At 45.0% G+C, this 26,762-nt stretch overlaps 1 protein-coding gene across 1 annotated transcript in view; it reads right to left on the bottom strand.

The window, feature by feature from the left end:
• Positions 1–26,762, bottom strand: part of LOC136619782 (alpha-tectorin-like) — a 56,500-nt gene that overhangs the window by 9,139 nt on the left and 20,599 nt on the right. The window contains exons 4-8 of the mRNA XM_066594545.1: positions 26,081–26,241; positions 25,132–25,267; positions 23,536–23,630; positions 19,787–19,955; positions 19,580–19,694 (exon numbers count right to left, since the gene is read on the bottom strand). Of these exons, the coding sequence (XP_066450642.1) occupies positions 19,580–19,694; positions 19,787–19,955; positions 23,536–23,630; positions 25,132–25,267; positions 26,081–26,241 (676 nt within the window). The remainder of the gene's footprint in view (positions 1–19,579; positions 19,695–19,786; positions 19,956–23,535; positions 23,631–25,131; positions 25,268–26,080; positions 26,242–26,762) is intronic.

The raw sequence follows: 26,762 nt of genomic DNA, 5'->3' as shown, positions 1-26,762 counted from the left end.
AAGTTTACAGGATGTCACAGGCACTGCAGCCAATAACCGGGCTCAACAATCGAGAACTGAGCTCTGTCATTGGCTGCTGTGCCTGTCACGTCTCGTAAACAGGTTGGGGCAGCCTGTAAACATCACGTCAGAGAGGAGATCCATGGTTGTGGTACGGGGTACAGCGGGGAGAGGTAAGTATATGCCAATTTAGTATTTTACTGCATGGAGAACAAACCTTTACTAAACAAATATAACTTGGACCATCCCTTTGATGCTTTACCAGAGAATATTCTACATAGCGGGGTCGGGGGACAAGTTGTGTGAACAACCGCGAGTCCATGGTTCCTTAAGGCCTCATGTCCAGGGGGAAAATCAGGCCCGCTACGGATTCTCCATGGAGAATCTGCAGCGGGTCCCTCCTGCCCCGCTGACATGAGCGCTGAAAATAGAATATACTCACCTGCTGCGGGCCGTGCGTGTCTTCCCTTCTTCCCGACCGGATCTTCTTTCTTCAGCCCGGCGGATGTGCTCGGCACGCCGGCTGCGTGCCGCGCGCATGCGCTGGGCACATCCGCCGGGCCGAAGCAAGAAGATCCGGCCGGGAAGAAGGGAAGACACGCACGGCCCGCAGCAGGTGAGTATATTCTGATTTTAGGTCTCCCGCGGATTGGATGGCTTCCATAGGCTTCAATAGAAGCCTGCGGGAGACCAGCACCAAATGGAGCATGGTCCGGATGTTTTCCTGCATGCGGATCCGCGTCTGCAGGGAAAAATGACATCCGCAGGTATTTAACTACCTGCGGGTGTCTAATGCATCCCTATGGGGCGCGGATCCGCGTGCAGAAAAAACGCTGCGGATTTTAAATGATAATTTACAAGTGGACATGAGGCCTTAATCCACTACTGCAGGGAGTATAGTCATCAAAAAGATCTTACATATCAGCCCAAGTGCTCTTAGGTAACTGAAATCAGACTCTATATTGAGCAGAGACGGCATGTGACTCCCATTTATAGAAAGCCCTTGACCAGTAGATTCCAGCCTATGTGGGTGTTGGAGACTAGAACACTTCTTGTGTTTACATATTTTAGTGGATATTGTTTGCAGTGGATGGGACTATTCCTATTACTGACAGAGATAAAATGATTACACAGTTTAGTAATCTCTTAGTCTCGCTGCACAAATTCTTTGTAGACTGAGATCACTGCTTTATTACTTTAAAATGACCGTCATTCTTAAAGTAGAGGAGTCGTAAAAAGGAAAAATCCCACCCAAAACCAAGAATAAGAACCTGGTTAATATGTGAAATTATTAGACATTTTGTAATTTATATAATTTATTTAAGAGTGAACAGGAGTATGCCACCCAACCTTCCTGGATTCACACTTATATGTTCCTGATTTGATATTTCTTGTGTAAAAATAAGTTTACTGACTTCGAAACGAGCTAACTGCTGGTTCTCAGTAAAGACTTCTTTCATACCACTGGTGCTCCAGTTAGCATCATTTCATCGTTAGTAGTTCGCGTCATGTTCCTAGCCTTTCTTTGTTAGTCTGTCAATGTTCATCAAATCTCACATAAACTCTAGTTGATTAGTGCAACTAGGTGGGATCATCTACTCCCCATAAACCTCAAGATCTGCACATCGGTGCTTTCTGTCCCAGTAATGACCCTCCAAAGTAGCTCTACCCTCCTTCTTTCCATTTTTTCCACCACACCAGTTCTGACGTGTCTGTTTTTTTGTAAATTATTGTATTTTACATAATATTACCATTCTGGAACAACTTTTCTTATAACGTTGCATTGAGCAGTTATTATTCCTAGAAATATATGAATAAATTGACAATTTGGTATTACTAGTTGGGACGTCCCTAAATAGACTGACAGTGTCCAATCAGTGCTGACAGTGACAAAGCCCATTTAACAAAGAAAATAGAAACACCCAGTTGTCAATTTTATTTTTACATTTGCAGGAGGATTAATACAATGCATAGCTCTCTCAAATGATGTCAGGAATTGCACCCGGGAACTCCTGTACTCTAGCTCTCCCTGGCTCTCCCTGTTGAGTTATCCAGCCTGTGGACAGTTTGCTTGCATGACTCTCAGCCTTGTTCCATGATCCCGGTCATCCAGTTCCTGCCTTCTGGTCCTGACCTTGCCTCTGTCTCAGATTAGACTCGCTATATAAACCTGGCTGTGATCCCTCCTTCCTTGCGTGATTATTCTGCTCCACAGCATTTCGTCTAGCTCTATTTCTGCTTGCCTACTACAAGACCTCCTGATACCGGCATCTGGCTAACCTTCTGTTGACGCTACCCACCTCATCCATTTGTACTACAAACCGAGACCTCCTGTTGCTGATTTCTGGCTTCCCTTCTGACTACGCTACCCTCCTCATCCATTTGTATTGCAAACCGAGACCTCCCATTGCTGATTCCTGGCTCTTCTCCAACTAATCTACAGACCTGCGGCTGCTACACCTGAGGCTCCACCTTAGTACCTGAAACTCCTACAAAATAATCACGCCCAAAATAGAGCCTGTAGTGACCACCCTGCAGAAACAAGTGACAGGGCTCCAAGAAGTCTGTGCCTCCTACTAGGAGAAGTTTTCTGGATTACAGACGCTGTTGTTGGATCAATAGGGGCCCCTCTAGACCCACATCACAGGCTTCTCCCCAGTCAAGCCAGAAATCTACTGCACACTGATGATGGGTTAACACCCCAAAACAGCTGTCTTTGTATGGTTTTCTGGCTTGGTTTCCTATTCCCAATCATTGTTTACAGACCTGTTAAAAAGTCATATATTGATTTTAAGAAATGCTGCCATTCAATAGGTGGCACTGCAGAGGTATTGTTCCATCTTCCTTATTTACATAAATTACCCATGCATGGCCTTATAAGTCTCCTCACTCACTTTTCAGGTGTCTTCTCACACCCCTTCTGGGTGCTATCCTTGGGGAGAGACAATGCCATCCTCTGACCTAATCATACCCTAGGTGTCTCCACACACTTTTTGGGTGCTCTCCATAAGGAGAGATGACATCCCGCTTGACCAACAAGTTCCAAAGGACTCTTTCCCTAGCCAACATCAGGACCACAACCAATCCAGCTGTCACAAAACAAGGGGATGCCACCAAACACACCTTCGCACTGGTAGTTCAAGATGGTGTGAAAACCCTTCCACCGCTCCACCATTTTTTCCTCCCAATAGAGATGCAGGGCTCAGTAATGTTGGATTCAGGAGTAGAAGGGAACTTCACGGACTTAAAATTCACTCTTGACAAAAACATTGCCAGCAGACTTTAGCCCATACCGATTGATATGGAAACCATGGATGGGTCACTCTTGTCCTCAGGACCTGTCACACAGGAAACAATCGAACTGGAGCTCCACGTGAAATCTAACCAGCAGGAAACGATCAGCTTCCAGCTCATCTCGTCCCCTAAATTTCTGGTGATTCTCGGGATCCCCTGGTTCTCTATCCATAATCCCTCTTATTAACTGGGAATCAAGGACCATTGCCATGTAAGATTTTGACATCGAGACAAAAATATCGATAGTATCGACTATCACTGAACAAACTATCGATTATTGTAAAATATTGGTGGAAAAATATCGAGATTTCGATATATCGACTTTTCAAAATGCTATATAAAAATAAAACAGGTTTAGGGTTAATAAAGCAACCCAATCAACAAAAAAATTATAGTTTTCTTTTAAAACTTTAAACTGTTGAATTTATTAAATTATAACTATTCATAACATCATAAAATATATTAAAGTTACAAATGAAAATTAAAAATTACAGATGAAACATAATTAAAATTAGGTGTATGAAAAGAAGTTTTTTATCATTGGCCCCAATAATCGTTATCTAATGAGCCAAGTAATGGTTCTATGGGCACTGCGTTCGCATTAGACGCTGAACGCATGACATGTCATGTCTCCTTTTCTGGACGCGACCTTCGTGCGTTCAGCGCAGCCCTCCATCTGTATGTGGAGAAGCTTCCATTTAGAAAGCATTGCCCACAGCCATCGCGTTAGACACAAGCGTTCAGAGCCTGCGTCCAACGCGATGAACAAACGCATGTGGACAAGGGGCCTAAAACCCCCACTTTTTCTGAGAGTCATTTTGCCTGCAGCAAACCTTATTGGTTACAGAGCAACCTCACACTTTCCAAAAGTTTCTAGAACTTGTTTATAAGTTCATTAGTGCCTCGAGCAAAACTACATCCTGTACCAACACAAAGGAAAGGGCAGAATATAAAGAAAGAAAATCTGGTCACCAGACCATAAGACACGTTTTTCCGTACAAAAATCTATATTATATCGCCTTAAACTATCGATGTTACCGATATATCGGACATAACAACATCGATGAAAAGTTTCGCCAAAGCATTAGCGATATATCGATATTTCAATATCGGTTTTCGATGTCCCAATCTTATTGCCTTCCCTTTAGAATACTGTAAAGAAGGCTTCCAGATAACACCATCCGCCGTTAAACCAATACAAGAGTCTGAGGATTGTCAACAGGACTTTAAAAAGGTACCGAATCAATACCAAATGTTCATGGATATCTGTAGGAAGAAAGCTGACCAGCTGCCACCTCATCAGCTGTATGACTGACCCATAGAGCTGTTCCCTGGTTCTTCTATTCCATTTGGGCGTATCTACAACTTCTCAGAACTAGAGTTAAAAACCTTTTAGGAACATTCGGATGAAAATCTAAAGAAGGGCTCTATCCAGCCCTCTTCGCCCCCAGCAGGAGCACCTATTTTTTCCGTTGAAATGAAAAATTCTTTTCTTCAACCATGCACGGATTATCAGGAACCAAACAAGCTTACTACTAAGAATCGCTGTCATCTCCCGTTAATCCCAGAAGTGCTGGAGAGGATTCAGGCAGCCAGTTTTTACTAAACTGGGCCTCAGAGGAGCATGTAATCTGGTATGGATCCTCTCTGGAGATGAATGGAAGGCGTTTTTCAGAACAAAATATGGACACTTTGAATCTCTAGCGATGCTGTTCAGTCTCTGCAGTGCTCCCACTAGCTTCCTCACTTTATCAATTACGTATTTCGAAACCTGCTGAATTAATTTGTAGTGGCATATCTCGACGATATCCTCACTTCTCTGACAATTTGGAAAAACGTTGCAGGCACGTTCGGGTGGTCTTGGTATGACTCCAAAAGAATAACCTCTACATCAAACTAGAGAAGTGTAAGTTTGAACAGACCCAAATGCAATTTCTGGGATACATTATCTCTCCAGATGGCTTAAGTATGAACCCCAGCAAGATTAAAGCCATCCTGGATTGTCCCATTCCAAGAAATTTGAAGGAAATACAGTGCCTGATCACCTGAAAATTTTTCAAGGACTTCTTAAAAGTCACCTTTCCCATCACCTCCTTCACTAAGAAAGCACGCACGTTTTCTTGGTCCCTGGAGGCACAAACCACTTTGGAGATACTAAAGACACTTTTTACTTCAGCACTGTACTGATCCATCCAAGACCAGAATTACCTTTTGTTGTGGAGGTGGATGCCTCCGACTCTGCTGTGGGAGCTATCCTGTCACAATGAGTCGGAGATAAAAATGCAACAACAATCTTGTGCATTTCTGTCCTACATCTTATCACCCATGGAGAAAAACTAAGATGTCAGGACCAAGAAGCTTCTGGCTATCAAGGTGTCTTACACTGAATGGAGACACCTCTTGGAAGGAGCCCATCATCCCATACCAGTTCTTATTGACCATAAAAATTTAGAATTTCTCCATACTGTCAAGAGGTTATCTGTGAGACAAGCACGATGGTCCCTTTCCTTTCAAGGTTCAATTTCATTGTGTTCTACCATTCCGGTTCCCAAAATGGCAAGGCAGATGCATTTTCCAGGATATTTTCGGAGCCTGAAGAGAAGTCAAATACAGACCACACAATTCTGTCGCCAAGAAATTTTTGGGGTATCCTGCATTCTGAAGACCTTCTAACACAGCTTAAGGGAGCATAAGAAAAATACCTTTTCCTGAGTTGTCCTTCTAAGGATGTGAAACTTTTTTTTACAGATTGGAAGCAAGAACATTAACTATATGTTCCAGAGGCTGGTCGACTCAAAGTCCTCAAGCTACACCATGATTCCAAGCTTGCCGGTCACCTTGGCGTCACAAAGACTGTGTAACCCCTGCTTCATCCCTTCTGGTTGCCCAACTGCAGGAGGGATATGAAAAGGTATGTCACCTATTGCAAAATATGTGCTCAGAACAAGATACCACAGGCTCATCCTCTGGGTTTCCTACAACCTCTTCCAGTCTCAGCCAGGCCATAGAGGGTCTATATCTATGGACTTCATTGTGGATCTGCCTCCCTGAAAGTAGATGGCCACTATTCTTGTTTTCGTGGACCGATTTACAAAGATGGCGCACTTCATCCCCATCAAAGAAATGCACACTGCCGAGCACACTGCAGAGTTGATGATCCAGGAGATTTTCAGACTACATGGAATTTCCAATGATGTCGTCTCTGACAGAGGGGTTCAGTTCACGTCGCAATTCTGGAAACACTTTTGTAGAGCCCTGGGAAACACTATAAATCTTTCTTCTGCCTTTCATCCCCAGTCTAACGGGCAGACTGAGGGAACAAACCAGACCCTTTGCTGTTTCATATCTCCAGAATGACTGGGTGGACTATCTACCAATGGTGGAGTTTACCTACAATGATGCCAAGCACAGATCCACCACCCAGAGCCCATTCTACGCCAATTATAGTACCCATCCCATTTTTATTCCTGGCCTTTGGATCAACACTCCTGTCCCAATGGTCAATCATAGACTGATGGCTTTGTCCAAAAGACAAGTAAAATTGAAGGAAACCTTATGAGAAGACCAAGAGGCTTACAAGAAAGCAGCAGATAGGCATTGCCGAGCAGCCCCTACCTTCCAGGTGGGGGAAAAGGTATGGTTGTGCACTAAAAATCTAAAGACTGATGTACCCTCTCCCAAACTTGGACAGAGATTCATCAGTTCCTCAAGGATCAGCTAGGTGGCCTTCCATTTAAAGCTCCCAAAAAGCCTCAGAATCCGTCCTGCCTTCCACATATGCCTGCTGAAACCTTTTCAGGAAAACACTGTCACTGGAAGACAGCAACCATCTCCCCCTTCAGTAAAAGTACAAAGACATGATAAATTCCTTGTGGAAAAGATCCTGGATGCCTGAAGACACAGTAAGCACAAATAAAGAAGGTATCAGCAGCACTCACCACTACCTATCCGGGGGGGTCCTTGATCAAAGGATGAATAATGTGCACGCCTGACCGGGATCGGATCCAAATCCCTTGTAGTCACAGGTAAATAAAAAAGCGTCAGGCAGCAAGTTGTCGGTGCAATTTGTTTTTATGTATCCATCAGAATACAGGCTAACAGCCTCTACATCACACAAAACACGACGTTTCGACCTTCTGTGCTGGTCTTTGTCAAGCTTGACAAAGACCAGCACAGAAGGTCGAAACGTCGTGTTTTGTGTGATGTAGAGGCTGTTAGCCTGTATTCTGATGGATACATAACAAATTGCACCGACAACTTGCTGCCTGACGCTTTTTCATTTACCTGAAGACACAGTAAGACTTCACTACCTGGTGCAGTGGCCAGAGGAGAACTCTTTAGAGCCAGATGAAAATGTGCATGCTCCAGAGCTCACTGGAGAGAGTTCCGCAAGAGGTACCTTGGTAAACCAGGCCCTAAGATGTCTGGAGGCCATTCTTGAAGGAGGGCTCCACTGTCAGAAAATTGAACCAGGGACCTCCTGCGTTCCAGACAGTGGCTCTCACTGCTGAGCTATCCAGCTTTCTGGACAAAGCTCCACTGCTGAACCTAATGTTGTTCCATGATTCTGTGTATTCTAGTTCCTGACTCCCTGTTCTGGCCCCGTCATGCTTCTAATCAGGCTCACTATTAAAGTCTGACCCTCACACTCCTCCAGTGCATGATTATTCTGCTCCACAGCAATGATCAGCTACACATCTGCCTGCTCCTCTGCTATTGTGACAAGACCTCTTGATACCGAATTCTGGCTTTCCATCTGACTATGTTTCCTGCCTCATCCCTCTGTACTGCAAACCAAAACTTCCCGTTAATGACTCCTGGCTATCCTGACTACTCTCCAGTGACCTGCACAGCTACTACACCCACGGCTCCTAGCCAGCACCGGTAAGACACTACAACAATTCTTTCCCCCACAAAGTTTTTGAGGCATCCTGCACTCTGAAGACCATTTAACGAAGTTTAAGGGAGGATACAAAAAAGACCCATTCTTGAGTCGTCCTTCTAAGGATGTGTATCTTTTTCTTTACAGATGGGCTTTGGAGGCAAAAACACAACTATATGTTCCCAAGGCTGGTTAACTCAAAGTCCTTAACCTAGTCCATGATGCCATGCTTGCTGGTCACCTTGGGGTCAAAAAGACTCTAGAACTTTTGCTTTGTTCCTTCTGGTGGCCCGCCTGCAGGAGGGATGCGAAGAGTTATGTCTCCTCTTGCAAATTATTTGCTTGGACCAAGACGCCACAAGCCCTTTATACAGCCCCTTCCAGTCCCACCAAGGCCATGGGGATCTATATCTATGGAATGTATTGTGGATCTTGCCCCCTCGTAAGGGACGATTACCATCCTTGTTGTCGTGGACCTTATGAAGATGGCTCATCCCCATAGGAAAGATTTCCACCCCTGAGCACACCATGGAGTTGATGATCCGGGAAGGGTTCTGATCACATAGAATTACTGATAATGTGGTCTCTGACAGAGGGGTACAGTTTACCTACAAGCTCTCCAAACACTTCTGCATGGCCTTGGGAACTACCGTGAATCTCTCCTCTGCCTTTCATCTGCAGTTTCGGCCAGACCAAGAGAACAAACCAGACTCTGGAGCAGTATCTCCACTGCTTCATCTCCCATCTCCAGGACAATTGGGTGGATTATTTATCAACAGTGGAGTTTGCATATAACAATGCCCAACATAGTTCTACCGCCCAGAGACCATTCTATGCCAACTACAGGACACACGCTGTTTTCATTCCAACCTTCCTGCCAACACTCCTGTCCCATCGGTCAACCACAGACTGGTAGCATTGGCGGATATTCAAAAGGAATTAAAGGACGCTTTGCAGGAAGGTCAGGAGGCCTACAAGGAAGTGGCAGACCAACACCATCTGGTGACTTCTCCTTTCTTGGTTGGAGAAAAGGTATGGTTATCCACCAGGAACCTGATGAAGACCCACGTACCTTCTCCCAAACTTGGGCAAAGGTTTATTAGAGCTTTTGCAATTTCAGCGAGGCAGCTTTCCACTTGCAGCTCCTGGGCAGCCTCAGGATCCACCCAGTCTTCCATGTGTCCCTACTAAAGCCATTTCGGGAGAATACCTTCACAGAAAGACAGCTACTGCGTCCCCCTTCTGTGAAGGTTTGGGGGCACGAAAAGATCATCATTGAGAAAATCTTGGGCTCCCAAAAATACAGAGGAAAACTACAATACCATGTGCAGTGGCAAGGATACAGGCAAAAGCAGAACTCCTGAGAACCAGACAAGAATGTGCATGCCCCAAAACTCACAAGGGAGTGCCACAAGAGGCACTCTGGTAAACCAGACCCTGGGATGTCCGGACACCATCCTCAAAGGAGGGGCCCACTGTCAGGGATCGAACCCGTGACCTCCTGTACTCCAGCCAGCTGCTCTCCCTTTTGAGCTATCCAGCCTGTGGACAGTTCCCCTGCGTGACTCTTAGCCTTGTTCATGATCCCAGTTATTCAGTTCCTGGCTCCTAGTCCTGACCCCACCTCTGTCTCTGATTATGCTTGCTATATAAACCTAGCCCTGATCCCTCCATCCTTGTGTGATTATTCTGCTCCACAGCATTTGGTAAAGCTTCATTTCTGCCTGATCCTCTACTATTACTACAAGACCTCCTGATACTGACTTATGGCTTCCCTTCTGCCTATGCTACTCATCTCATCCATTTGTATTGCTAACTGAGACCTCCCATTGCTGACTTCTGACTTCCCTTCTGACTACGATGCCCACCTTATCCATTTGTACTGCAAACTGAGATCTCCCACTGCTGACTCCTGACTCTAACCCGAATGGTTATTTCATAAGGAATACCACTATTTGCTAATTGTCAGGAGAGCGGATAGATCATCTTTGAGGTGGGGCTCACATGGGCGTATTGGCATTACATATGGCACGTAACCAGGAATGCCAATAACCCATTGATTTCTATTGAATTTGTGTAAGCCCAGCCTAACCCATTGATGTTTTTTTTTCACAATAATTTATACTGAAAATTTTCCATTTTACAAAGGAATATAACATTGAGATAATGTATGTAGGCGTACATGGCTGGCTGGGTTAGTGGTAGTAGTATAATTCTAATCCGTTATAGCCAGATTCTTCTTTCATTGTTGTTTTTGTCATAGAAATGATTTAAAATCAGGGGCCAACTTACAGAAGGGGAGAAGGAGGGAGGTAGGCAGGTATTAGGGTTGGGTGGGGGTGGGGGTGGGGTGGTTCTTCTCTCACGGGGCAGCAACCCAAGGGGGAAGCGATCGCCAAGGTTAGTTTTTGGGCTTTGTACTTATAGTGTAGTTGAGGTGCCAGCCTCCACTGTAGGGAGGGTGTATGCTATCTATAGGGGCCAAATATTTAGAAATCTGTCCTACCTATCCTCTGACATTGAAGTTAATTTCTCATTAATCAGGTATCAATTCATTTGGTGTTTAACCTCAGAGAAGTCCAGTGAGGTTTTTTGCCAAGATCGAGCGATAGTTTATTCTGTGTCTAGGAAGAAGAGCGAAATCAACTTTCTAGAGTTTGGAGATATATTTGTAGTCCGATTGTTTAGTAAGGCTTCCCATCTAACTCAATGATTTTAATTTAATGAGTAATGACCAAAGGGGTTGCCTAATATACACAATATATCATCCAGGTGCAGCATATCCCACTTGCTGTAATCTGGTAAAAAATGTCACATCAATTCTGCAATGGCAGCGATAGATGGAGGGATTCTGCTGATTTGACTGTTTTCTTGACTGTCTGACATATTTGACAGTGCCGTTTTAATAAGAATAAAAAAAGATTGGTTTTCTGCCAGGCGCAGGATAGTTTTTATTTTTACTTTTAGATTTGACAGTGCGTGCTATTTACAGCTAGATGGCACTGTAGTTTTCTGGAAACAATTCAACTATACATAAGCAGTGAAGTGCGATAACACATAATTTCAAGTCCGTGCACTGTACTGTTGAGCGACAAGTATAATATTAATTAAATGACTAGAACAAGCTATATGTACTTTTTAGCGATTTTACACGTGGTGATTTTATTGGCCAAAATTTGTTTTTTCTTGTGCTGCCAAAATTATTTTTTCAGCATTTTTTTGGGTGACATACAGGACTTTTTAATACCTTTTTCACAGACTTTTTTCAGTTTCTTTATTAGTTATTGTGTACAAAACATTTTTATTTTTTAAATTAATGGTTATTTTTAAAATTAGTATATGTACGCTGAATTTTTCATTTTGCAGTTTCCCACTGTAAGGCCTCAGCATGAAACATTGCCAGTTCAGTGGAGCTGCTGAGCTTGGAGAAGCGCAGCTAATCCAGGAGGAGAGAGAAGAAGCCCCGCAGAACTTCAGGATTTCCCCAAAGCAGGGAGAGTGAGCGGAGCTATGGGGGGTTTCCCCATAGCACGGAGAGACAAAACGGGCGAAGGGTTAATCCCCATTGCTCCGCTCTCTGTCCCTTACTACGAAAAAAAACCCCATAGGTCCGCTCACTCTTCCTGCTCTGTGGAGATCCCCATAGCTCTGCTAAATCTCCCTGCTATGGAGAAATCCAGAGGGATATCCCTATAGCAAATAGTGAGTGGGTGGAATTTGAAAGAGTGGGTGGGGCTATAGGGGCAGGTCTAGAGGGGTGGGGCTAGAGGGCGATCCATCTAGCCCTGCCACCTTCTCCCATGCTCTCGGGGAAAGCCCTGTAACCCTGCCCCTTCTCTCTCACCGCAATAGGGAAATCCCTGGTGTAGAGAGGTGGGGGAAGTCCCCTACTGCTCCCCGCTGCTGGGGAATTGTCCAGCAGGGGAACAGGAGGAATACCAGAAGCACATTTTAAATGTCCTGCTGTAAGCAACGGGGAAGCTATTCTGTACACAGGAGCTTCCATTAACTCCTGCTCCCGTAGGAGTCAATGGAAACTCCTGCCCGTCGTGCACCGAAGATAGTGCATGTTCTATCTTTCTTAGATGCGTGGAGTTTTGTGCCACTAATTCAACACATATAAACGCTTCTATAGGAACTCATTGGTTCTTTTAGAAGCGTTCATTTTGCGTGCACAAAAAGCACCCTCGTCTGACCGAGGCCTATCTGAGGCTTACATAGAATACCCATTTACTGGGAAAAACTTACCACTAGTCACTAGCAGAGTTGATCTGGTTCTGCTAAAACCCAACATTTCTGTTATGCGAAGGGGTAGCCGGCAATCAAGAGACCAGCACTGTTGCTTCTTCTATTCATTACACAGCGCATACTACGCACTAAGTAGATTGGAGAAGAGGAGGCAGAATCAGTTAGAAACCGCTTTTATCTTCTCCTCCGGGTCCTCAGCTGTCAGTAACAACCAAGTACCTGACCTGCTCCTGTGAGAATGCAGGAGCATTAAATCCGCACCATATTTTTAATGCTGGTCAAGATTAAACCCCAGGATCAAACACCGTACACGTATGGCTCTTGGTCCTAAGCAGGTTAAAGCTGAATAAACTCTAACTACAGAAATATTCCTTGTTTTCATGTTCAACATTGTTGTGAGCCTTTTTTGGTTTTGTTTAGTAAATCCTATTGCGAAACAACCCCCCACAGCCCCCAGCTCCTTACAAGTCTTCCCACTGAGTCACAACACCTCTTTAGGAACCACTGATTTATAGAACTTTTGGCATAAATTATAGTAAATATGTTGGGATATAGTAGACTACGCCCCTCTGCTAAGCTCCACCCGCTTGCTTCAATAAGAGTGGCACAAAATGCCTTAAAGGGGTTGTCTCGCGGAAGCAAGTGGGGTTAAAGGGGTGGTCTCGCGAAACCAAGTGGGGTTATACACTTCCGTATGGCCATATTAATGCACTTTGTAATATACATCGTGCATTAAATATGAGCCATACAGAAGTTATTCCACTTACCTGCTCCGCTGCTAGCGTCCTCGTCTCCATGGTTCCGTCTAAATTCGCTGGCAGCTTGCTTTTTTAGACGCGCTTGCGCAGTCCGGTCTTCTCCTTTCAGCACGAGCCGCTTCAGTGTGCTCCCCGCTACAGCTCTTCTGCGCATGCGCAGACGAGCTGTCACTGCTCGGGAGCGCGCTGGAGCGGCCATTCTGTACCTTCCTCTGTTAGAGGAAGGTGCAGAGCTGCCGAGCTGTCCGGAGAAGCCACCCAGCTGTCCCGCCGTCCAGCTGTCCTGGTAAGTGATGGGCCGGGGGGGCTGCCGCTGCGCGGGGGGGGGCTGCCGCTGCGATGGGGGGGGCTGTCGCTGCGATGGGGGGGGCTGTCGCTGCGCCGGGGGAACTAGCGCTGGGCTGGGGGGGGCTGTCGCTGGGCCGGGGGGGGGCTGTCGCTAGGCCGGGGGAACTAGCGCTGGGCCGGGGGGGGCTGTCGCTGCGCCGGGGGAACTAGCGCTGGGCCGGGGGGGGGCTGTCGCTGGGCCGGGGGGGCTGCCGCTGTGATGGGGGGGGGCTGCGCCGGTTACCTTCTGCCTGGCGGTGGGTGACAGGTCGGCCGTGTTCACTCCAGGGGTCCGGTCGGCGGCTGCGGGGCGTCTGGTTGCCATGGAGACACAGCTGGTAGCGTCTCGGGAGCGCGCACGTCGGGCTACAGCAAGCGATGCGAAAAGAGCTGGCGGCCATCTTGGGAAAAAGTTTTATAAGTTGCTGAAACGCTGGAACGGTAAGTAGAAACCAGCTAGGAAAGTCATTTACAGGGGTAATTAGTAATGTATGTTTAATTAGGGGGACTGGGCAAAAAAAAAAATTCACTGCTTCCTCGAGACATCTCCTTTAAGCACTTCTGTATGGCCATATTAATGCACTTTGTAATATACATCGTGCATTAAATATGAGCCATACAGAAGTTATTCACTTACCTTCCCTGCGCTGGCGTCCCCGTCTCCATGGCTCCGTCTAAGTTCAGCGTCTAATCGCCCGATTAGACGCGCTTGCGCAGAAGGGTCTTCTGCCTTCGGGTCTGTCCGGCAGCAGCGGCGTTCTGGCTCCGCCCCCTTGTACGCGTCATCGCGTAGCTCTGCCCCATCACATGTGCCGATTCCAGCCTCCTGATTGGCTGGAATCGGCACACGTGATGAGGCGGAGCTACGCAATGACGCGTAGAAGGGGGCGGAGCCAGAACACCGCTGCTGCCGAACCGAGCCGAAGGCAGAATACCCTTCTGCGCAAACGCGTCTAATCGGGCGATTAGACGCTGAACTTAGACGGAGCCATGGAAACGGGGACGCCAGCGCAGGGAAGGTAAGTGAATAACTTCTGTATGGCTCATATTTAATGCACGATGTATATTACAAAGTGCATTAATATGGCCATACAGAAGTGCTTAACCCCACTTGCTTTCGTGAGACAACCCCTTTAAATCATTGCACAACTGTGGCTTGTGCCATAAATTGCATCATTTTTATGCCACAATTGTTCAACACAACCTTCAATAAATTGAAAAGTGAAGTTTCGGTTTATCCCCATTTTGTAGATCCCTGCCTATTATATAATAGAAACATTAAAATTTCCATTCAGCTGCGGTGCACATAGGGAGATTTGCAGTTGCCTACAACCCCACCCCCACAAAGACCAGCAGTCGCTTTAACCAGCAGCAGAAGCCCTATCCTCTTTCATCGGGCACTGCTGCTAACAGTGAGAGCAGCAGAGAGGGAGAAGTCGCATTATGCAATATACAGAGCGGGGTATGCTGTATTTATGTTATGAACTTTGTTTTGGTGCTGTATTTAGGTTTTGAGCTTGGTTTGGATGCTGTATGTATGTTATGAACTTGTTTTAGGTGCTGCATGTATGTTGTGAGCTTGGTTCTGGTGCTGTGTTTATGTTCTGATCTTAGTTTTGGTGCTGTGTGTATCTTATGAGCTTGGTTCTGGTGCTGTATGTATGTTATGAGTTTGGCTTTGGGGCTGTATTTATGTTATGAGCTTGGTTTTGGGGCTGTATTTATGTTATGAGCTTGGTTCTGCTGCCATATTTATGCTATGCGCTTTGTTCTAACACTGAATTTATGTACTGAGATTGGTTATGGTACTGTATTTATGTTATGAGCTTTGTTCTGGTGCTGGTTTTAGTTCTGAGCTTGGTTTTGGTGCTGTATGTATGTTGTGAGCCTGTTTTGGGTGCTGTATGTAGATTATGAGTTTGGTTCTGGGGCTGTTATTATATGATGAGCTTGGTTCTACTGCCATATTTATGCTATAAGCTTAGTCCTGGCGCTGAATTTATGTACTGAGCTGGGTTCTGGTGCTTATTCATGTACTGCGCTTGGTTCTGGTGCTGTATTTATTCTACTATGAGAGGAGATGTCATAAAGTGGCAATATTGTTGTGTGGGTGTATAAAAGTAGGATTTGTGTGGGCAGGATTTGGTGGGGTAAGAGGCATGACTTAATGTAAAAAAAATTACCACGGTGCACTACAAGTGCTGCTTGTGTTGCCCCTCTTTGAAAATCCTCATTTAAAAAACGTATGTTTGCCCCTGCCCTGAAAATGATACAAGGGCAAAGCTCTTTCGAGTTTAGTTACACTGCGACCTGCGCAAAACAGATTCTCAGGCTGAAAGTAAGAACAGCAAGTAGAGACTTTAACCCCTTAATGACGAAGCCTATTTGCGCCTTAGTGACGGAGCCAAATTTTGGAAGTCTGACATGCGTTGTTCAACGTAGCATAACTCCGTAAAGGCTTTACATATCCAAGTGATTCTAACACTGTTTTTTCACCACATGCTGTACTTCATTTTGGTTGTAAAAAGAGACCGATATAATTTGTGTATATTTATTAAAAGCACCAAAATTGGGAACATTTTGAAAAAATTGTCATTTTTTCACATTTTCAACTGTAATATCTCAAATATGTCCAAACATACTGTACAAATTTTTTATAAGATATATATTTCCATCTGTTTACTTTATTCTGAATGCACATTTGAAAAACTTTTGTGTTTTTTTAACCATTTAGAGGACATACAAATTTAACATTACTTTTCAGCATTTTGAGGAACACTTTGTTTTCCTGCACCAAGCCAAGTTTGCAAAGGCTCATGAGTGTCAGAATAATAGATACTCCCCCAAATGACCCCATTTTAAAAACTACACCCCTTAATGTATTCACTGAGTGGGGTCATGAGTATTTTGACCCCACAGTTTTTTTCAGGAATTTATTAAATTTAGAGGTGAAAAAATAAAATTTCATATTTTTGCAAATATGTCATTTTAAAGACATATTTTTTTCCTATAGTGCCCATGAAAATGAGGATTTACACCCCAAAATGGATACCCACGTTTCTCCCGTGTTCAGATATATACCCATTGTGGCCCTAATCTTATGTCTGGATGCACAATGGGACCCAAAATGAAAGGAGTAGTCGGTGTCTTTCAGAACATAAATTTAGCTTCAAGGCGTTTTAGGCCCCATAGCACTTTTGTAGAGCTCTGGAGCGGCCAAAACCAAAGAGAACCCCCACAAGTGACCCCATTTTGAAAACTACACCCCTTAACGAATTTATCTAGGGATGTACTGCCCATTTTGACCCCACAGTTTTTGAATGAATTCAAGCAAAGCAAAGGGAAAAAAATGTGATTTTCGTTTTTTTTTTGGCAATGCTGTCATTTTAAAAACTGCTTTTTTTGTACAGCACACACATGAATGAAGACTTGCACCCCAAAATAGATACCCCTGTTTGTCCCGTGTTCAGAGACATACCCATTGTGGCCCTAATCTTTTGTCTGGATGCACAACGGGGCCCAAAATGAAAGGAGTAGTCGGTGGCTTTCAGAACAGAAATTTAGCATGAAGGTGATTTAGGCCCCATTGCCCACTTGTACAGAATAAAAATTGACACCTTAAAAAAATATTCTCCCCCTCCACACACACACACACACCCCTACCCCTCCGCGCCCTTTTCGGCGTTCCCTAAATCTTAGATAAAAGTAATAATGTGAACTGTGTAGTATTTCCAAAGACAGGGGTAATTACGGAGGCTGGTTGGGATGGGTACATGGGGCAATAAAACCGGGTATCCCCCCTCCTCTCATGCTTTTTGGGGGTATTTCGTGACCTCAGTGGCGGGTATGGGGTGTAAAAAGTGGGGTTCTGTGAGTCTCTGTAAGCTTGATAAGGTGCGGCGGTCTCACACAGAAGGCGCTCAACAAGGTGCTCCTGGAACTGCATGAAGGCAAGCGTTCCTGGGGCTTCTAGTAAATTGCGTATTACAGGTAGCGGTCTGAATAACACCGGGCTCACACGGCCATAGGTGGAATCCGCTTGCGGAGGCCCGCAGCGGATCCCAGCTGTGAGCCAGCCGTGACCCTGCGTACGGCCGTGTAATGTACTGCGCATAACTGCCTACTCACACAGGCGGTCATGCGGAGTACTTTTTTTTTGTTTGTATTACCCGCACCGTGGCTTAGCGATGACACAGGTACCCGCAGCCCGTATACAAGGTAGTTGCGTATGGGCTGCGGGTATATTCGCGACCATGGAGCACAATGGGCTCTATGTTCCGGATATCCGCGGTAAAATAGAACCTGCTGCGTTCTCTTTTCTGCGAGTGGATTACACAATTTCGACCTGCTAATGTGAGCAGAATTGTGTAATCCAATGCGTTTCATCTGCGTATTACCGCGGATCAGACGCATGCGGAATCCGTAATTCCTATCCGGTCATGTGAGACCGGCCTAAGGTAGATCGCTACCTTTTTATCACGTGACCAGGGACCGCTCAACGAGGCCACCCGTCACTGCTCCAGGCTCTCGGCGACCGTTGGTCGCTGGGAGTAAGGAGATTTTAAATTTTCTGGGCTCCCCGACTCCTGCGCATGTGTCCGGTGTTTTGCCGGCGGTCGCATGTGCAGAATCCGGGAAGGTTCACGGAGGAAGATCGCGTCGGGGTTCAAATACGCAGGCCTCCGGTAAAAAGTTTCATCTCCTCTCACCGATTGCATCGGTGGGGGGAGATGAACCTTCACCTTTTTTTTACTTTTACGTGATCGCCATTATCCATTGGATAACGGCAAACACGTGATCAGGAACCACTCACCGCGGCCCCCTGTGAAATCTCCAGGCTCTCGGCTAAGTTTTGTAGCCAGGAGCAGGGAGATTTTAAATTATCCCAGCTTTTGCGCATGCGCCTGCCATTGTGGCGGCGGCGGCGTGCGCAGAAGCTGGGGTAAGGTCCGTGGATAACTCCGCAGGCCTTAGGTATGTCATTTCATCCTCCCTCACAGATATGATCCGTGGGGGGAGATGAAATGCAAGCTTTTTTAACTTTTTAAAACTTTTTTTTTTACTTTTTACATTTTTTTTTTACTTTTTACACTTTTTTTTTTACTTTACATGATCACTGTCATCCATTGGATGACAGTGATCGTGTCCCTGGTGACATCTCTCTGCTCATGGCTACACATGGTAGCCTGGAGCAAAGGGATTTTAAATTTCCTGGGGCTCAAGCCCCTCTGTGCACGCGCCCGATGTCAATCATCGGGCGCATGCGCAGACGGGCACTTCGGGTCCCGGGACATCGGGACATCGCAGAGGACCCGAGGTGAGTATTTTCACCTCCCCTCATGGATCCGATCCATGAGGGGAGGTGAAACTTTACTTTTTTAAAACTTTTTCGCGATCGCCGCTATCCAATGGATAGCGGCGATCGCGTGCCCGGGGGTAACACCTCCTGGTTCCCGGCTACCTTCAGGAGCCGGGAGCCAGGAGTTTTTAAATTTGCCGGGGGCTCCCGGGCTTCTGCGCGTGCGCGTGACGTCATCGTCTGGCGCGCTTGCGCAGAAGGCCGGCGGCGGGTCCGGGAGGACCAGATCTTCAGCGGGCAGCGGGGAGAAGGCGGGTAAGTATTTTCAGCTGCGCTGATGGATCCGATCCATCAGGGCAGCTGAATATCTAACTTTTTTCACTGTTTTATTTACTTTTTTGCGATCGGTGCTATCCATTGGATAGCGCCGATCGCAATGCCGGGGGGGACTGCCCGCATCCTGGGATGACAGCTCCATGCTGTCGGCTACCTGCGGGCACCGACAGCATGGAGCTGTCACGTCCTCAGGCAAGTGGGCATCAATCCAAAGAGGATGCATAAAACTACGTCCTCTAGGATTAAAGCCCACTTATTGAGGACGTAGTTTCCCGATGGGGCGGTCGTTAAGGGGTTAAAAATGATGAGTAATGGAAGCACAAGATAACTTTGAAAGTTGCATGTTTTTCATCATACAGTTTAAACAAGACATCCTGTTAAATGCTTTTTATATAACCTTCATTAATTTGAATACTTAAGTCTAACATCAGATACCTGAATTGGCAGCTAAGTCATCGGATACCTTCAGTTTAATTGGCCCATAGGTCACAGTATGGGAAGCGGACAAGTCTCTCCTCTCTTTGGCTGCTCTTCTGTGCTTAGTGCAGTTCTAGAACCGGGGTAATATAGATTGACATCAGACAGTATCTTATAGTCCTCTGAATAAACAGAATATAGTAAGGTTATAACTATGGTACTTACTGGCTTGCAGATAGATTCTGTGTTGTGACAGATCTTCACGCTGCAGTGCAGGAAGACATTGTTGTAAGCCAGACCCACAAACTTGAACATCTGAATCCTGAACATGGCTTCTGCACTCATCCCATTCATGATTATTGATAAGGTCTCATCCAGAAATACCTGAGAACAGCTGTTAGAAATACATACAGTGAATATGAAAAGTCTACACGCCCCTGTTAAAATGCCAGGTATTTGTCATGTTAAGGGCTTATTCAGACGACCGTATATCGGCCGGGTATTCATGTCGGCCGATATACGGCGTCCCTCTCTGCAGGGGGAGGTGGCTGGAAGAGCCAGGAGCAGTGCTCTGAGCTCCCGCCCCCTCTCCACCAACTCTCTACCCCCTCTCCGCCCCTCTGCACTATTTGCAATGAGGGGATGTGGGATGGGGTGGGGAGCTAATTCCCAGAACTTAGCCCCGCCCTGTCCTGCCTCCTCTCATTGCAAATAGTGCAGAGGGGCGGCAGCTCAGATCACTGCTCCCGGCTCTTCCAGCCTCCTCCCCCTGCAGAGAGAGACGCCGTATATCGGCCGGCGTGAATACCCGGCTGATATACGGTCGTCTGAAGCCGCCCTAAAAAATATGCCAATGATGAATCATTTCAGAATTATTTCCACCTTCAATGTGACCCGTTATCTGTACATTTCCAGAGAAAAACAAACGGAAATCTTTTAGGGTGGAAATTTTTTAAAAAAAACTGAAATCATTTGGTTGAATAAGTATACACACCCTAAGACTAATACTTTGTTGATGAACCCTTTGACTTTTTGAAAGCATTCAGTCTTCTTGGGTAGATGTCTATTGGCATGGCACATCTTCACTTGGCTATCTTTGCCCGCTCTTCCCTGCAAAAGTGCTCCAAGTCAGATTGCGAGGGCATCTCATGTGTAGCGCCCTCTTCAGGACAACCTACGGATTTTCAATGGGATTCAGGTCTGAGCTCTGGCTGGGCAATTCCAAAACTTGGATCATCTTCTGGTGAAGCCATTCTTTTGTTGATTTGGAGGTATGCTTTGGGTCGTTGTTGTGCCCAAAAGTGAAATTTTTGTTGATCTTCAACTTTTTAGCCGAGGCCTGAAGGTTTTGTGCCAAAATGGACTGATATTTGGAACTGTTCACAATTTCCTCCACCTTGACTGAAGTCCCAGTTCCTGCAGCAGAACAGCAGCCCCAAAGCATAATGCTGCCTCTACCATTTTCACTGTGAGTACGGTGTTCCACTGGTGATGCACAGTGTTGGATTAGCACCACAAGATACCTTTTTGAATTATGACAAGAAAGTTCCCCCTCGGTCTCATCAGTCCATAACATGTTCTGCCACAGACTTTGGCAGACTTGATATAGTTTTGGTAAACTATAGCCGAGCTTGGATGTTTTTTAGAGATGAGCGAGCGTACTCGGAAAAGCACTACTCGCTCGAGTAATTTGCTTTATCCGAGTATCGCTGTGCTCGGGTCTGAAGATTCGGGTGCCGCTGCGGCTGACAGGTGAATCGCAGCGGGGAGCAGGGGAGAGCGGGCGGGAGAGAGGGAGAGAAAGATCTTACCTCCGTTCCTCCCCGCTCTTCCCTGCAGCTCCCCGCTCGGTGCCGGCACCCGAATCTTCAGACCCGAGCACAGCGATACTCGGATAAAGCAAATTACTCGAGCGAGTAGTGCTTTTCCGAGTACGCTCGCTCATCTCTAATGTTTTTCCATCTTGCCCCCCATCCACACAGCCCAGACATATGAAGAATGCAGGAGATGTTTGTCACATGCGCTACACAACCACTACTTATCAGAAACTCCTGCAGCTCCTTTAACCCCTTAATGACGCAGCCCATTTTTTCCATTTTCGTTTTTTCCTCTCCCCTTTTAAAAAATCGTAACTCCTTTATACATCGACGTAGCTGTATGAGGCCTTGTTTTTTGCAGGAAGAGTTGTACTTTTCAATGCTACTATTTAATGTATCATAGAATGTACTGAAAAACTTTTTAAAAATTCTAAGCGAAGAGAAAAAAAAAACAACTGACATTTCACAATTTTTCCGTGCGTCTTGTTTCTACAACAAGCACAGTGAAAAGAAGTGATACAAAAAAAACCCATGTCATTCTGTTGAAGAATCGCTCATTCTTCTGCATGGGAGCAGAAAAAATGCATGCGAGCTTCATGCGAGTGTAATGCGCTTTTATTCCTGTAGGTAATAATGTGCGATTTTCACGTGCGTGCAAATTACAAGTACAGCGATGCCAGTGTGATTGCAGCTTAGTGTTAGCTGTCCAAGACAGCCGACACCGGTTGTGTATGTGCCATATTAACCCCATACATATACATCCTGTGGCCTGAATGGGTTAAAGTCAACCGGCGCTGCCTCCAGATCTTTAAAGCCAGCCTTCATACATGTGTATTAAAAGTGACACTCTGTTGCAATGTTCGGGATCAGAGATAACACAGACCACAGCCACTTAAATCCCTAGATGCTGCAATCAATGTTGACTGTGGCATCTAAGTGGTTTGACTGAAGGAGAGGACTTTCTTTGTGGCCTGCATTGTGGACTTATCAAACTACTAATGATCACTTGTCCAGCAATTTGTGTGTGTGTGGCGTGTGCATTTCATGCAGAGCATGACAGCACCTGTGATATCAGTTACTGGTTTTTAGCTCTGCCCCCTGATCACATGACGGTGACATCATCACAGGTCCTTTATCTTCCTTCTGCACTGAATGAAGGATTATGGGCAGACTACATCCCCACAAACCCCTGTGGCCGCAGTTGCTATGGATACAGCAGTACTCAGTCTGGCAGTTTGTACCTGGTTATGAGACAGCTGCACACCTGTGTGGAGACTCCAATAAATGACACCTTGCAGATTTGCACATACATAGCTCGTGTGCTGACAGACCCTGTGATGACATCACCATCATGTGATCAGTCACATGGTGTCTGAGCTGAATGAGGGATTATGGGTGGACTATATTCTCCACAAACCCCTGCAGCCTCAGTTGCTATGGATACAGCAGTACTCAGTCTGGTAGTTTGTATGTTGTGAGACAGCTGGACACCTGTGTGGAGACTCCAATAAAAGACACCCCACAAATGTCCACATACATAGCTGGCAGTGCATATTGATTAAAAACATTGAAGCATAGTCCTTCATCACTATCTTCATTACCCTGAACATGATATAATGTCATCTCCTGTGCTAATGCCGCCAACACCAGTCCAGCCTTCATTTAATCGTGAACTGTTGTCCAGGGTTGAAACAAACTGTCACTGTCGTGCAACTATGTCACCATAGACGGTTCAACGCCACTGTGAAGCTAATGCAGCTTACATGACACAGCGACAAAGCATGATTGCACCTCAGCCAGCAGCTGAAGTTTGTAAAACACATGCAGCTCATATGCGAAAGCTAAGTAGCAGGGCTGTGTGTGTGTGTGACAAGCATGTAGCAGAGTTGTGTGTGTGTGTGACGTGCACGTACCAGAGCTGTGTGTGTGACGTGCATGTACCAGAGCTGTGTGGCATTGCGCCACCAGAAACACTGGTACTATAATTTCCTAATAATTACTAGTCCATTTTATATGCTTATGATGAAAAAACAACCTTGATCACGTGTCGCCTATATACTTTAAACTGCAAGATGGAATAAGAACAGGCTTGATATATTTTCTTATTGATGGCCAGAGTAGTGCTTTTAATCATCCGTACATTTTTCTTACGCTCACCTGTCCTGGATAAATGTGTACTGCACGGGATGAGAAGGGTCATTTGTTGGAGTGGCCCAACATTTGTCCACTTTTATAATAAAATGTTCTGGAATCTGTAAGATAATAAGGAAAAAGTCCCATTCTTGTCACTGAAGTTATGTCTACTTATTAATGAGAAAACATCTTTCAGCAGGGGGCAGCAGAGACTTACTGAGGACAAATCAATGCTGCCATACACATATATGAAAATTAGTCTTAGACTCTTTATACAAGTCTTATAACCATGATTGGGAATATTGATATACACAGGTGACACATTCATCACAAATAAATAGCAAAGTCGTTCTAAAATTGATAAAGCAATTCAAAAAAATATCACTTGCATACATGTAATAGTTTACAATGGCTACAAACAAAAATCATCACTTGCCAATTACAATTTGTTAGTTTGATGAACGATATTTAGAGCATCTACAAATGAATGAATTTGAGAAAAATAATGTATTATTCATTTGGAGTGTCCTTTGAATGATTTTACACTTTGTCTATAACGTAATTAATATCCAAATGTAACAACACATAATATGTCCTATTAGGGCATTTTTCAGTTACAAGAAGGGGGTTTCCTCATCAAGACTTCCATCAATTAGCTGGAGCTAAGAGCATCTTTATAAGACCCTGTTTGTCCATGTATTACACAGGCAGGATATGGATTTCAGTGAGTACAAGGTGATGTTTTATTTCACCATTGGGGGGTGCTGACCAATGACACTGATGTCCCAAGTCTGAGAAGACACCACAAAACTCACCCAAGTATCGCAGGCTCTTCAATCAGCTGATTGACGGTGATCCCAAGTGGCAGACCCCAACCGATCAGATGTTAGTAGGTAAACAATATCCCATACCTGGAGAACCCCTTTAACAGATGCCTGTGATGGATGCCATACTATGGAATCCATCATCCATAGGCTACACATGCACATTTAACATACATTTTTTCTTGCACACAGCGGGACAAAAAAGCCTAGTCTACTTGGCCTACTGGCATATGCTGAGCAGACAGAGACCAGGACATTCTTTTGGCCTCTGTCTGACTATGGAACTCTATGGATGTGTTTAGCGTGTATATCAGGAGCTGTCCGCACATACAGGATGAATGCAAACAAAAATTGCAAATGGGAAGCTTGAACAATGCCTCTTTAGCGCCATCTAGTACATTAGTACATCACTATACAGTAAGTTTATACTAGTTAGAGGACTATAGACATGGGTCAGGAGGGGTATCATTTTTCCTTGTGGAGAGCACCTAGAAGGTGTCTGAGGAAACTATGCATGCTCCTCTGGGAAATATGCAAAAAGGATGATGGAACAATGCCTCGACAGCTCCACCTAATGGAAGGCAGCATTCTTGCAAGTCAACGTCAGACTTTTTAACAAGACTTGTAACAATGACTGGGAATAATGAGCCAAATCCAGAGTCTTCTCCAGAAGAAAAAGATAACCATGTACAGACAGCCTGTTAAGGGGTCATTGCCCCTCATCAGTGTTAAAAGGTCTGACATTGACGTGCAGGAATGCTGCCTTCCAGATTCACTAACATCACAATGAACCTACCATATAAACTCTGACAAATATGTTATCATCAAGGGTAAGAGATGGGACTGTGGTCCACATGTCCTGGAATTCTTCATCCTTGTACAGCATCATGGAGACTGAAAAGTTTCCATCTTCTGTGCTTAAAGTTATGGTTCTGAAAATTAAGTGCAAATCTGTTAGAAATAGACAATATAGTAAAAGGAGGCCCTTCCCAGAGACTAATGAACAAATTCTGGTTGGATGAGGTAGAGTTATCAAAAGTAGTGCAGAGAAAAAGTGGAGATAGAAAAACCATAGATTCTACTTCACATTTTCTACTTGTAAAAGTAAAGCGGCTATGAGCAGCTACTTCACATACCGGAAGACAGCAACCTGATGTGAATTACAGTTAGGCCGGCATTACACAGGTATCAATACCAGAGAATATGCAGAGAATAGAACCTATTGATTTTAATAGGTTCAGTCACATTTACATATTTTGCGTGCACATTGTGCAAGAAAACAATTCAGCATGCTCTATTTTTCTGCCTATTTGCGCACCAAAGGTCTCCATAAAAGTCAATGGAAAGTGCACAAATGCACACGCAAGGGGATTCATGAAACACTTTCATTTTTTTTTCCTGCTCTAACTACTTAAGACTATTTGGCCATTTTAATCAGTGTGTCTTTGCCGCACAAATGAGCATGTCTTGTGATCGCAGAAAATGAAGTAAAACACGCTGATGCACACACAACAAAGCATAGTTAATTATGCAAATACACAGTGCTGAGGTGCATGCAAATATGCATCTGCTTGTGTGAAGCCGCCATTACACAATCTATTTATCCCATCTACCATAATTTGCCTGCTATCCTAGCTATACATACAGAGGTGTGCAAAAAAAAGAAAACATCACAAGCTCCCCTCAGTGTTTGTTACTGAAAACAATTAGTAAGCAGCATAAAACCTCCATAAATTAACACTTACCTAACATTAACACTGATCCTGCTCTCCCCTTTTGGCTGCTGCACCATGTAGTTAATTGGGTAGCGACAGGCAAAAGTAATATTGATATAAGATCTTGTGACCACATCGGAGGAGTTGCTGTGTATAGTGTTGCTGAATACAATGTGGGTGTCATCTGATGCCTGGAAGACAACCATAGAGACAATTCTTGTTGGTTGAGCTGCATTGTCTATGTCTCAAGATCTGGGATGAAAGTAAATAGAAATGGCAGTGCTAGAATATAGTATTCCTCTAGTGTTAGCATGATGACTTCTGGTATTTATACTAATATTTCCTGACTAATGCATGAAGTGGAAAAACTTGTAACAAGCAGTAGAGATTTGCGCTGTCAAAACCTTTGGTGCAACTGTAAAATGCAAGTGATACCAGTGAACAGCACTAATGGAACTTTGGCAGCCAAGCTATCCCATTGGTGCCTGCCATGTAATGTGCACTACTTTGCACCAAGAGTCAGTGAGGATGAATATAACACAGATGCTGAATATTTGATTTGCTGTTCTCCAAAAATTACCTGTAGCCTCCATTAACCCATTAAGGTTCAAGCATCATAAACCTACGGCTCTTGGTTCTGTGCTTCAATCCTGACTGGTTGAGGTTGGATCCTCGGCTGTTAATCACAGCTAAGGCCCTGTAGGAGAAGACT

The sequence above is a fragment of the Eleutherodactylus coqui genome, chromosome 3 (genome assembly GCF_035609145.1).
Source record: "Eleutherodactylus coqui strain aEleCoq1 chromosome 3, aEleCoq1.hap1, whole genome shotgun sequence".
NCBI lineage: Eukaryota > Metazoa > Chordata > Amphibia > Anura > Eleutherodactylidae > Eleutherodactylus > Eleutherodactylus coqui.
This window is presented reverse-complemented; position numbering and strand designations above follow the sequence as displayed.